Source organism: Cuculus canorus, chromosome 4 (assembly GCF_017976375.1).
Source record: "Cuculus canorus isolate bCucCan1 chromosome 4, bCucCan1.pri, whole genome shotgun sequence".
Taxonomy (NCBI): Eukaryota; Metazoa; Chordata; class Aves; order Cuculiformes; family Cuculidae; genus Cuculus; species Cuculus canorus.
In genome coordinates, this window is record NC_071404.1 from 12,122,779 (window position 1) to 12,136,033 (window position 13,255).

General features: G+C 37.4%; 1 protein-coding gene across 2 annotated transcripts in view; it reads right to left on the reverse strand.

The window, feature by feature from the left end:
- Positions 1-2,171: 2,171 nt before the first annotated feature.
- The window catches only part of CPZ (carboxypeptidase Z), a 34,514-nt gene continuing 23,430 nt past the window's right edge, over positions 2,172-13,255 (reverse strand). Inside the window, exons 7-11 of one of the 2 annotated variants that reach the window (XM_009564624.2) lie at positions 11,982-12,140; positions 9,063-9,198; positions 7,857-7,996; positions 4,652-4,751; positions 2,172-2,861 (exon numbers count right to left, since the gene is read on the reverse strand). In XM_009564624.2, coding sequence (XP_009562919.2) covers positions 2,506-2,861; positions 4,652-4,751; positions 7,857-7,996; positions 9,063-9,198; positions 11,982-12,140 — 891 coding nt within the window. In that variant the 3' untranslated portion in view covers positions 2,172-2,505. The remainder of the gene's footprint in view (positions 2,862-4,651; positions 4,752-7,856; positions 7,997-9,062; positions 9,199-11,981; positions 12,141-13,255) is intronic. The other variant, XM_054066260.1, reaches the window with a different exon arrangement.

Genomic DNA, 13,255 nt, shown 5'->3' on the forward strand with positions numbered 1-13,255 from the left:
ATGCGATTTTTGACTGTATTTGACCGATCTTCTCTTCCTTTACCTTCTCCTTTTCCTCTTCCCTTCCCTCTTTCCTTCCATCTTCTCAAGGTGCTTCCTCAAAGCACCAAGAATGGTGTCCTCAATCTAGTACAAACTCAAACTCATTTCTGAGAGCCACCTGGGTAATGCTGGCAGTCTTTTCCACCTCCAAGAAACCGAAAACTGAGTATTTTATCTTACAAAATAATGAAGTATTTCCAGAAGACTGAAGTTCTTCCCAAGAGCCTCATAGTTTCTTCAATGCACTTTAATGTATTCCACCTATGCAGGCTGTTGCATGTGATCTAGCAGAAGTCTGATCTTAACTTTCTCTCTGCTGGACACTTCTACAGAATACTAGTTTTACAAACACCATACATCCTTACAATCTTTCCAGAAAAATCATCTTTCCCCAGTCTTGACTGCCACCTGCTATCTCAAATTGGGACTCCAGGAAAGATTTTCTGCACAGTCATTCGGGTTTGCATTTCAGTGGGGTTGGGCTTACTGCGATTACTTGAAAAAATTCTAAATAGCCCTACGAGAATCTAAGAAATACTTACAGAAATCATATTTATGTACATTATGTGCATAAAAAGAGCAGCTAATAGCCAACAATTTGGCATATTGCTCTGACTTTGTTAGCTTTGCCACTGTTTTCACAGGAAGACAGCTTCAAAAAAATGATCCTACAAAAGAATAGTAATACCTATTACTGGAAATAAAGTCCGGTGGTGTATCTCTTTCTTGCTTATCTTTGGCATATTTGGGATCCAGAGCTTCTTTAGCCTGGTAAGCCTGGGCAAGGAACAATTATCCATGTTCACGCAGTACATTCACTCCTGTACAATTACTTTTTGTTAATGCTATGAAATTGTTTTCTTTTAGTTTTACATAGTCTCTCATCCTGCAGACATTCAAGAACATGAATAACAGACTCCTAACTTCAATCAGATTATAACTGTGAATAAATACTTAGGCATGCGCAGCATCTGGTTGCAGAATGAAAATCATTTGTCTCTTGGGTTATCATAGACAATTACAGTATGAGATACCGGCACAAACTGTAGGATTCATGCAGTGTGTGTTTCTTTACCTAATATGAGAAAAACAGCTTTTAGAAATCAAAGGGTAATCCAGACAGTTAATCCAGCATCTCTGGCAATAAACACATCAGCTCAAAACATTTCACACTCTGTGCTACTTAGGTGAATAAATACTGTCAGTACATAGAGTTCATTAACTAGTTCAAGCAAAAATGAATTATGGACCTATGTGTTTCATCAAAATTAAGGAAGTTTTTAGAGTCATCTTAAAAAAACATTATATCTGATGTCAGAGAGGACAGCATCTTGCAAGACTACTATTAATCTAGCTTTATCGAACTGTCTTGAACAGAAATTTATGATTTCTCTGGTGTGTTCAAGTGTCATTAACAAGTAAGTAAACTCAATACAGGGCATGGTGTTAACAATCTTAGTGTAATATATTGCAGTCTGACCTAAATTTCCTCGCAAATTATCTCATGGTTTTTTTTCTACATCATATGATATGTGTATTTCCAGCAGTAAAAGTATTTTTCAGCATATTGCTGAAATAGATGAAAAATCCATTTCCTTAACAGATTAAAAGCTCAAATTATGTTAATATTTAAACATCATAACTATATTCAGGTATTTGTTATTTAAACATCATAACTATATTCAGGCTCTTTGAAGCAGACTTTACTTTCCAAGCATTTTTTTTTAATTTGATGGTCCTACTCACGTTGCAAGAGATTTCGAAGGAGGACTGCTGTAAAGATTTAAGACTTTAACATGTATGTCTTCAAAAGATAACTTCTGAAACTATACTTGGGAAAATATGTTGTTCATACTGACTTGCCTATGAGCAGCCCAACCTACTGAACATGTTGCCTATACAGATACAGATTTATTTCCAAATTCCCAATGCCTAGTGATTTTCTGTCCAATAATCAATGCTAATATCATATATTAGATTTTTAAAAAAATCATTGTGAGCTATATCAAAAGAGTTAATGAACTGAATTTAATATGCTAAAATAATGTAAAAAGAGGAAAGAAAAGGCTTTTCTATTGCGAGTTGTTTTTTAGGAAATAGTTTTTAATGTCTTAAGACATGTACAAAAGTGCATTAAAGGATCAGAAATATTTTCTTGTAAGTACTTAAAACCTAATAAGTAATGAACGTGTTGGTTAAATACATGTGCAGGAGTAGAGCACTACTAAGAAAAAAACTCTATAAAACCTGGATTTTGAATGGGTGTGCACCATTGCTTTTAATATATAAAAACAGATGAACATACGCAGTTGTGTATGAACTGAAAACAAAAGAGATAAGTGTGCTTGAATTAACATTTTATTTTCAAATGAAACAAATTTAAATACTGCCAAGAGCAGTGAGGTCATCTTTAGTTGAGTGGAAGGGCAGCAAACTAAGATGAGCAGAGCACCACGATGCCGTTCAGCGCTGCCTGAGCAGCCACAGAGGTTTGTGCAGGCCTAGAGAGCTGAAGTAAGACCACCACCAGGGCTTCTCCCTGCCTGACAGTGACCCACCTCGCGCCTCATGCTCCCCACGTTGGGCATGAGGGTCAAAAAGTTCCAGTGGGTCATATGGGTCGTACATGTCTTCCATCGACCGGCGGAGGAGCTTGTTGGGCCAACCCTCAACAGGTCGCAATACAAAGTCAACTCGCCCAGCCTGTTTCATCTTGGCAGGAATAGTGACCCTCTTCATCACCCGGCTGTACCCTGCTGCTTGGGCACTGATCACGTATGTCCCTGGAGGCAGGAGTCGCCAGTAGTCTCCATCAACAGCTTAGGAAAGATAAATAAACAAAAAAAAGGAGCTTAGTTTTTAGTCTTCCATCTTTTAGAGTTACATACTCGCATAGATGCACATGCAGAGATAGCACAAGTATTAAGGGAGCAGCTTTTCAAAGGATCTCAGACTTCAGATTTTGAAGAAAAAGTTCAGATGCCAACTCTTGAATGAGAAGAAAAGACTCCACTTGCGAAAAATCTGGCCTTTGGGAGCAAAAGGAGTAAAATTCACACACAAAATGTCAGCGGCTGTTCTGCCTGTGTCACAGGGAAGGGAAGTTTTCCTTCATGCTGCTTTCCCAGAGGTACAAGGAGTAACTCCAAAGAAATCAAATTAATTTAAAACTATGTGTAACTTAAGAAAGTGAAAGCAGAATCCAAGCTGCAAAATATATATATACACACACACATATAGATAGCATGTCTAAGGAGCTAAGAAATCACTGCTTTTATGATATTACATCCAATTACTTTGCAGACATTATATCACGTAAGACTATGGAGTCAGACGTGCAGCTGGTATGAATTGCAATTAGTGTAAAACTGGTGTAAACTTCCTCCAGCTGAAAGTTAGAGCCTGCAGGCAAATGCAAGCATTTTTAAAATAGAGTATTGATTCTTCATTTTCTATTTCCTGTATTTTGAATGGTAAGTTTCTTAAGCCAGTTAGTGTTGACTTAATGCTATTTTCTCATGGAATTTCTCAGTCTTTTTTCAACGCTGAAATTGAAAGATCATATGACACTTCTACCCCACCTAAGTCAAGAACAAATACTCCTTTTTCCTTTAATGTAAACACATTTTTTATTTAATTCTTAATTCTTTAAATGTCCACTGCCAACAGAACGCCATTGTCTGGGAAGACGTTTGAAACACCCTAATTCATGCCAGAGTCTCCCAGCAGCCTCAAGAATCTGCATCATCTCCACTATTGTGTCCCCTCTAACGTTAGTTTTTTTGAAAGCTGGAAAACATCCACTACATTATAAACCATTCTGGCTTTCCAAATTGATTCAACAACTATCATTAGAGCAAAATGTTACCATTCATGTCTTCTATTTTGCACTCCTATGTCCCAGCCTGTTCTCACTGAAATCAATAACAAAATGAGAGCATTGATTTCAGTGAGAGCCTAAAAGCTCAGAACTTTACGACTGTGAAAATTAACAGTTGCATATGCCTCAATACATGTTTACTAGCTGTTGACAGGTATAAAGTGAACAATTTAATGTTCCAGTTTTATGCATTTGCTATAAGCATTGTCCAAAAATCAAATTATATTTATGCTTTTCCATTTGAACAAAAAAGATTGCCTGACTTTCTATCACTGCAGTTATTCCTGTTGTTAAAGTCAGTGTTGACTCTACTCTTAACGTCTACACCTCATGCACACAATATTTTAACTAACTTATTCTATCAAGGCTCCACCCCTACACATACTGAGTTACTGCCCCTGCTCAGGGCTATGGCTATATTCCCCCCAAAACATGAAACATAAAAGTGGATTTCTGAATCTCATTGAAGACGACACATTGGCTTTGATGGACATTAGAAGGTTCCAGGTGGACATTTTAACAGCAAGGACTGTGTCACCCCAGAGTCATAACAGACTCAACAGCTACTTTAACATGTCTCTTCTTTTGTTATTCTAGAAACAAACCCACAGCTGAGCCTTCAACTCTCCAACAAAATGGCATTTATATCAAATACCACAAAGCTTTTGCAAGTTAAGCTCTCAGTGCTTTCACTCTGCCCCAGGAAAAAGCTCAAACTGAAAATATTACCTGTGGTGACATCATGCTGGATGCCCCTGACTGAAATACGAGCATTTTTTATTGGGTTGCCAAACTTATCAGACACAATTCCTTTTATCCCCCGATGAACCTGGCAAAGCAAAGCAGAGTTAGAGATGGGAGCCATTTATTATAGTAATTTATTTTTTACCACCTCCTCATCTTCTGCAAGGAAACTCCTCTAGAGAGGAAACAACTTTCAAGTGGTTCAAACACATTATAGAGGCTTTCGGGTGCTACTCTCCCTTCAGATCACATCTTCTATTTCAGGAACACCAAGGGGGCTGAGTGAAAGAGATAAATGACCAAAAGTTTTTTTAGGCTACGTATGTCGCTCTTCACCGAGCATCCCTACTCGTGATCCGACCACAGTATTTAAGGACTGTTTCTGAATGTCTGCCCTAGACAGAATGACAACAAAATCTGAAAGTTAAGGCTTTAAAAATAATCTGATTCTCTAGACAAAAATAGAAGGCATCATAGGTGTGATGAGTGTAGTTAATTCAGTGTGAAACAGCACTAAAGGATATGTGAAATAAATCAGAATCAAGCAGAAATATTAGTTTTCAGACACCTATCAAACAATGCGCTGCCATCTTGACAGTAGAATCAATTAATGAGTGTTGCATAAAGAAACTAAGTCTTTATTAGTTGATATACATAGTTCTCATTTTCTTTGACCTTGTCTAAAAGGATCCCAAACGGCTTAGAGATAAAGAACAAAAACTGAACACCTGTCCTGTAATAGGCACATTGTTACTAATTTAATGCAGAGCAGAAATACAAGACTAAAATAAAATGGAAACTTCTACATTAGTATTATTTAAGGTACAATCTTTAATGCAGTATTTGTTATTAATTCTCAGATACATATTGCACAGTAATAAATACTTAATATTTAATGTAATTATTAGTTTGTTAATATTCTGATTTAGTATCAGTGAATAGGAGTAGGTGAAGGAATTCCTTAGCTACTTGGGACTCATCGTTCTGCTCCCTACACATCACTGCATGTCAGAATGTCATGATAACAGTATGTATAATATCCTTTTTTGCTTCTCTACAAGCACAGAACACAGCTGCTTGAGCTGGTGAGACACATTCTTGGTGACAAACTAAAGAGTGATGTGAATTCTGTCATACACAAACAGCTCATTGTACTTGAAGTTCCGTAAAACACAACAAAACAGGAAAAAATCCAGATGTTTCAACATTAAACTTCTCGAGGTTCTTTTTATGCATCCTTCCAAAATAAAACATTTTCTGTTGGAAATTCTGGACAACCTTTTTAAACAAAACCTAATGCTATTTGATTTTTCTCTTGAAGTTCTATGATCATCTTAAGCTGTTCTTTACTTCATGTCCCCCGACCCTTTTTTCTCCTCCACTCCTTTTTCCCTCTTCATTATCCTTTGTCACAGAAAAACAATAGAAATAAAGAACAAATCAGCAAAACAATGGAAAAACATATTTCTTTTTTTTCTGTTGGAATACTGAGATGTTTATAAATAAACATTAAAATATCTAATTTTATTCTTAATACAAAGCTGGAAAAAACATCCATTCTGTATTGAGTGGAGCTATTCACTGGAGGGTTTAGGAACAACTCAGTATAAAGACTTGAAAACCGCCCCTTAAGAACTATTATGATGAAACACTGCAATTTGCTTTTCAGCTGGACTTGAGAATTTATCACATGGGCAGTGGGTAAATCTGGTCAGAAGAGTCATCTCAGACCCAAATTTAATTTACAGTGTAGACATACTAAAAGTAGTATGACCTCATCCAACTTCAATAATAATTTTGCAATTACAACATGATTGGATAAAAATGACAAAATTGAAATTTCTTTAACAATGTTCATTTGTTTTGCTTAGTAAACATAATATTTTTGGGTTTGCCTCAAGTCTGTGCCACATAAGTTTGAGAGTGTTTTGATTCCACTTCTGATGTGGAGAAGAGATCGGAGTTTATGAAAATGAATTCTACTTCTGCTGTGTCAAGCCAAGCAAATTTGTACACACACCAAAGAGCCTGGTATATATCAGAATAAAAAAAGTTTGAATTGGTTATGGCAGACTTAATCCTTATCAAGAGTAATTCAGTCATCCTTATCTACAAAGTTGTTTTGCTTACTGTCCTGCATTTACTCAAAAAGCTTTTCTAGCATAGACTTCTACAGTATCTCACGCTATAAAAATCTTTACATCTTGAAGACTTCAACTGCAATATATATGGATTTAACCCAGCTCCATTTGGATTCACTAAAACTCATTTTCATCAGACAGCTGTAAAATGAAATGAGTTTGGTGGTCTCTACTATAGACTTTATTGAATGATAATACTTACCACAAGTAGCAAGAGGTTGCTTAGAAAGGCCATAAAAACACTCCTAACAACTTTAAATTACTGTGTACTCTATCAAAATAAGGTATGACAGAAGGCTAATCTACTAATGGCTTAAAGAAAGACGAGCAACTTCTGTTTCTGTGTTCACATACTTATTGTCAATGAGGTATTTGTTTTTGTTGAGCTTAAACTTATTAAAAATTATTTTTAAATGGCATGTTTTAATGCTCACAGACATGCAGCTCTTCCTTTAGAAGATCAAGCTTCAGATCTTTTTTAACTACTTTGATTAATAAATCAAACTGAAAACGGTGGAAACAGCATTTCTAGCAAGATACTCAAAACCTCCTTATTTCAGTTGAATCTAAATCTCCAGTTGTGCAGTAGGGTTTGTACCACAAATATGAAATACGGAGAGGAAAAAATTCCAAAAATCTCTCTGGAAAGCAGATCTCACAGGTACATTCCTCAAGAGAAAGGCTGATCTTAAAGGTCTTTCCCAAACTAAAAGATTCCATGATTCACATTTTTCTGAATATGTGGGTTTTCTCTAGCATTAAATTTTGGACAGTTGATTTATAATATTGCACATAGTATTTACAGACAATTCCCCTTTTCAGTGGTTTCAAGGCCTTGATAGTCCTCATTCTCCATCCTTCCAGCAAGACAACAAGCTATTATCTGTGTGTCCTGCTAGGCAAACTGAGGCACCAGGGCCCACAGAGGTTGATGATTGATTCGGTGCTATCTCAACAACTGACTGGTGAAACAGTAAACGAAACAAATATTGACAAACAATGAAGAAGAGAAACTGTAAGCAGGAAGGTCTGTAAAAGCAGAGCCATACCATTTCCATGTAATTCAGAAGGGCATCTCTGTTTTCATGCCAAATTGTAAACAGCTCTTCCTCCAAAGGAAACTTTTCGCATCCTACCTCCACAGTGACTTCAAAGCAATTTGTGTGAAGGTAATTAAAATCTGCCATACCTATAAGTTTAAAAAGAAAAAGGAGATATCATGAACAAGTCACATAACCCTTCACTGGAGCTTTGCTGCTGCAGCCAGATGAATGCGGTTCTCCTGGGTATGGATTAACATATTGTGAAGTGTGCGTATGGCCGATATATAAAAAGTATTCAAAAAATTCCCAATGCTACAACTCATTTCAACTATGAATTAACTAATGACAATGATGCTTTTTTCAGGTGAAAATCATCATTTTAAATTATTATTCACCTGGTCAAAAAGTAGCGCTAGAGAGACAGAGATTGGTTAATCCTGGTAATTGGATAATCAGCTGTATCAGAGGTGATTGCCAAGGGTCACCAGCAAAGAGATGACCTTTTGCCATTAGTATGTTCAAAACTGTTTCTGTACAAAAGACATTGGATATAATTTTCAGAAGAATGTAAGCCTAAAATATTTAAACCTAATTGTCATTTATGCCTCAAAGCTTTCTAATTGCCTGGTTTCAACATGATTATTTGGAGGTCCAGCTGAGTCCTATTTGAAAACACAACTGAAGCACTGCTGAAAATTTTATGAACATGGATACTTCATCCATGCTAGTATTTCAAGAATCCCGGAGAAAACCAAATACTATTATTGCGGAACACAAATTAGCAACCTAAGCACAAATGAAAGGGATGTTTGTCTCTGTTGCAGTTTTTTCAAAAGACTTTATTTAAACTGCACTTGCATAGCTTGCAGGATGGATTCAAATCCAGGCTGCTAAGGAATGAGAGGGTAACATTAAGCATTTACTTCTACATTTCAGATTTTGAAACTAGAATGATATTGCATGCAATAACAAATTTGACCCTTCTATGACTTGTTAATTTTTCTTAGGTCATATGAGGACTGAATACATCCCATGGTATCTGAATATGATTGTTATCAACACACATTTTGCTACTTACATCTGTTTTGAGTAACTTTTTGCAGGGGTCTGACCTAAAGTAAACTGAAATTAATATGTTACTTCTTTCAAACCCTTGTGTCTCAGTCACATAGAGGTTTCACCTCACTTAAAATGACGGTAAAGTGGTTTTACCTCCAGTGAAGCTGTACCACTCAGCACCATTTATAATACCTCCACGTCTTACAAAATTTCCACCACAACGGAGTTCAGATCGGTCAGAGATAACTGGATGTGCATCTGCATAGGCTTTAGCCAGCATTTTAAACATCTGTAACAAAAGAGTTTGAAATACATTTGCGTTTACAAATTAAAAGCATTGTCATTGCTGCTAGTGACTATTGCTTTTGGGAGCCCAGACAATGAGCCACCCTGCATCCTCAAGGCTGGTGGAGGGGGTGAACCTCCATGCAAGGATATTTTACCATTGTTTTCACTTGTCATCTTCTCCAAGGTCCTTCTCTGCAAACCAGTATATTTACTCAGAGATAACACTAAATACATTTAAATACATTTTGTGACACTTGACTTCAACATATCTGGGGCTGGAGAAAAAGGCTTGTTTGGTTTTAAAGATTTTAAAGCTGAGGTTAGCTCTCTCCATTAATTATGTTTTAGCTCTTGCTATTTTTAGTCTTTCAAAAATACCTACACTAGCCTCAGCCCAACCAGATGTTTGCATTGGCTGTTGCTGTTTAAAATAGACAGTGTCAATTTGTTTTGCATTCATCACTCACACAGGACAACCTGCCAGTTTAATCTCAATGACAGTTGCTTCTTTGTGAGGCAGAAACCATTCCTAAAAAGTGAAGGATAGGATCTGGTGATGGAGGATGTCACCACAGATTTCCTAAGAGTGTGGATACTGATGAAGAGCAGAGGAGTCATCACTCAGAAAGGGAATGTGACAGGTACATGTAGTGAAGGCAGAAGAAACAGCAGTGATCTGTAGATACCATTTCTTTGAATCAGGTTCCTGCCATTTTTCTCCAATGTTTATTGCAAACTTGTACAGAAATACCCCCTTTCCTTTTTGTCTATTTGAACATCATCTAAAAATCTATGTGTTCAAAATTCAACATTGGAATGTAGATGTTACTAGATCCTGCTACTTAGCATTGTGAATTTCATTGCATATTGCTTAAGACAACACATTCAAGAAGCTGAGTGGCTTCTATTTCTAGAAGTGATCAAAAAACTTTCTCATTGATGTTGTCATCAAGGATAAAGACCAAAATGACAAGCACACAACTTTGGTCTAATATTTCTGAACATTTCCAGTAATCACAAGGCTCAACCAAAGACAGGATTCAGGTAAGTGACCAAGGAAAGGTGGAAAGAGAGTCAAATGAAAGTGTAAAGACAATTTACCAAAATACTTGTGACAAACCGACACTAAAAATCCTGACTTAATATAAAATGCTTTTGTGTCTCCCTTGAATTTCAATGTGGCTAAGTATTGCTCAGGCCAGACAATCAAGTCTCCTTCAAAGTTCTGCTGGAAGGAAATGAATGTTAATTAAATATGTTAAGAAGAACTTTTACTGCCAACAGTTTGAATTTTTAACTTTCTGGGCAAAATTTAAAGTGATACTGGTAGTGTTGTTAAAGTTCCTGTGCTGACTCATTTGAAAAACTGTTTTTAAATGAGGACATCCCCAGCCCTCCCCTGTATGTTTTAAATTGTCAAGGTTTGTAGCTGTCTTCCCAGGCTTTGCAGCCACTGACTACGCAGCAGTCACCAGTGTGAGGCCGATGTGAGGTCCTGTGCCTCACACTGTCACAAATCAGGGATGCCATTAGGGCTTGCCCAGTTGTGCACTGTGTTGGGATGGAGCACTTTGTACATGTGACTGCATCATTTCACTCAAAACTCAAGTTCTGTCACTGACTGGAGGTGATGGAGGGACTGCTGTCTTTCCATCACACAGGGGAACTGCTTGATAAGGCACACTCATCTGTTTCTCCACCATCTATGCATAAATTGAGATGCCTCTAGCCCAGACAATGGGATTTAAGTGCAGAGTTTTATGATTTCCCCTAGTCCTCAGCAAGAGCTGTAACTTTCATTAGCACTCACCAGATATTTCTTTCGTTGCCTTTCTACCATGCAGCATCTGTCTTATTTTACTGCTAAACCATTGTTATACATGCATAATCAGTAGGTATCATACAGCTCAGAAGAAATGCATTGATATAGGAAATGTTTAATATTCATAAATATTTAAATATTTAACATGTGCTCATAAGAACTGTCACTTTAGAAGAAGTCAGCCCAGAGGTATGCTCAAAGATAAAGACGCTCCAAGTCAAAGATCAACTTCTGACTATTTTCAGCAGCTGTTCATTATATAATGAACCACTTTTTCTTAAGAGGCCAGGGACATTTTTAACATATGCTAGACGGCTGAAAAACTAGCTTTTCTCCTAGTGGGCATGTCGGCAATGAATACTAGATTGAGGAAACCAAAGGGAAATAAGAAAGATGGCAAAAATTTCACAGAAGAATTACAGTGAGTCCCAGGGAGGAACAGGGAAAACCACTCCTATTCATCTGACCTAGCATAAATGTAGCAAGGCTGCCACCATATGGCAGCCAGCCTTTTTTCTTTTTTTTCCCTACAGATTTCAACAGAAAAATAACACAACTGGTCAGGCTTGCTCTTTTTCTTTTGAAAATCAGTGATATAAATATCACAGCCTATACTCTTTCTAGAGTAAAAGCCTGGCTTTTCATAACTATGCCTTGTGAAATCATGCTTGCCCTCACACTACATGGGTAAATCTTAACAGATCAGGCTGAAAATGTGTAAATGGTCCTATATTTTAAATCATATCAAATAAATGTAGGAATTGTATTACATATATATGTATATATACATGCATTATATATAAACATGGGATTTATTACATATTTAATACATACATGTATATATGCATACATATATGCAATCTAAATAAATAAAAGTTTGTTACTTGTTAAAAAAAAAATATGTCCATAGTTTCACGTATGGAAACCATGCCGATACAGTCACCCTGCAGAAAAAATATTACCTTCTCATCAGGTGTAGGGGAGAACATTTTTTCCTCCATAGGATGCCTTGAATAGTCATAAGGATAGGTCACAACCAGCTCACCCCCATGGAGGCTGGCAGAGAGCACGAACGGGATAGACCTCAACCACTTCATGACTGCTTTTGTCTCAGGGGCCACCTGAAATCCAGAAAGGAAAAAAAAAACGAAGCTGTGAGTAGTCATGCAGCTCCAAAGGGATTTCATCCTGGGAAGGATGAAGGTGAGTGGAGAAGGGAGTGTGTCAGAAAGGAGAGTGCTGAAGCTTTTTGGCTCTTCCACCCCAAAAGTTAATGAGAGAAGAGAATCAGCTTGCTCAGGGAACAGATAAAATGCACTGTTCACTGTGGAAAAACTGTAAAAAAAAAAAGAAAGAGAAACTTTGACAGAAGAATAATTTTTTTATTACAGTGACATTTTCAGCAGTTCAAAGTGATGATGGCAGCATTTAGGCTTGAAAAACTGTGGCACTATATCAGTATTTGCAAACCAAATTCCCCATCCTATTTCATTTCTGAATCAGCAGGATTGACTTTAAATGGATCATCTGGAATACAGGGATCAATATCTAACTCTCAGCACTTGTTGAAAATACATTGTCTCATGTGCCATCCTTTGGTCCAGGTTCATGTGAAAAAAAACCCCAACATATGTATATAAAGCACAGCAATGACTGGGGTTCACCTGCAGTGAACTGCTGCAGATAAGTCGTGAAATTTGTATTTCTGATGGTCCATGCTCAGTAAGAGCTGCCGAGGGAGTGGGCACTGGAGTCCCAAAGATGCTCAGGCACCCACCTGCCCCTGGCATGCAGAAGACTCCCTCACATCCTTCTTTTCCGAGGAGAAATTTCACCGGCCTGCTCCAGTGTTATTTAATTCTTCTGGGTAACAGTGTCATCTGGTGGCCGGTCCCTGCAAGCCCAAATACATGCCAGTGCCCTTGGAGGAGGTGAGCTCCTTTTCCTTGCAGCTTGTGGATTTACAAGGGCAAAGTGGGTGAGGGCATCAGTCCAGTATCTATATGGGGCTGCTAACATTGCATATCACCTTTTGCCTTGATTCCATCAGCTGTTAGAAAATCATTCAGTCAGGATCCCAGAGTGACTAATGACTAGTAACAATAAATCAAGTCAGCAATGTTCACGAAAAGACCTCAAGCCAAACCAACCAACCAACCAACCAACCAACCAAAAATAAACCAATAAAAAATCCAAACTGAAGACCTACACTTTAAGGTTACAACAACAGTAGTTC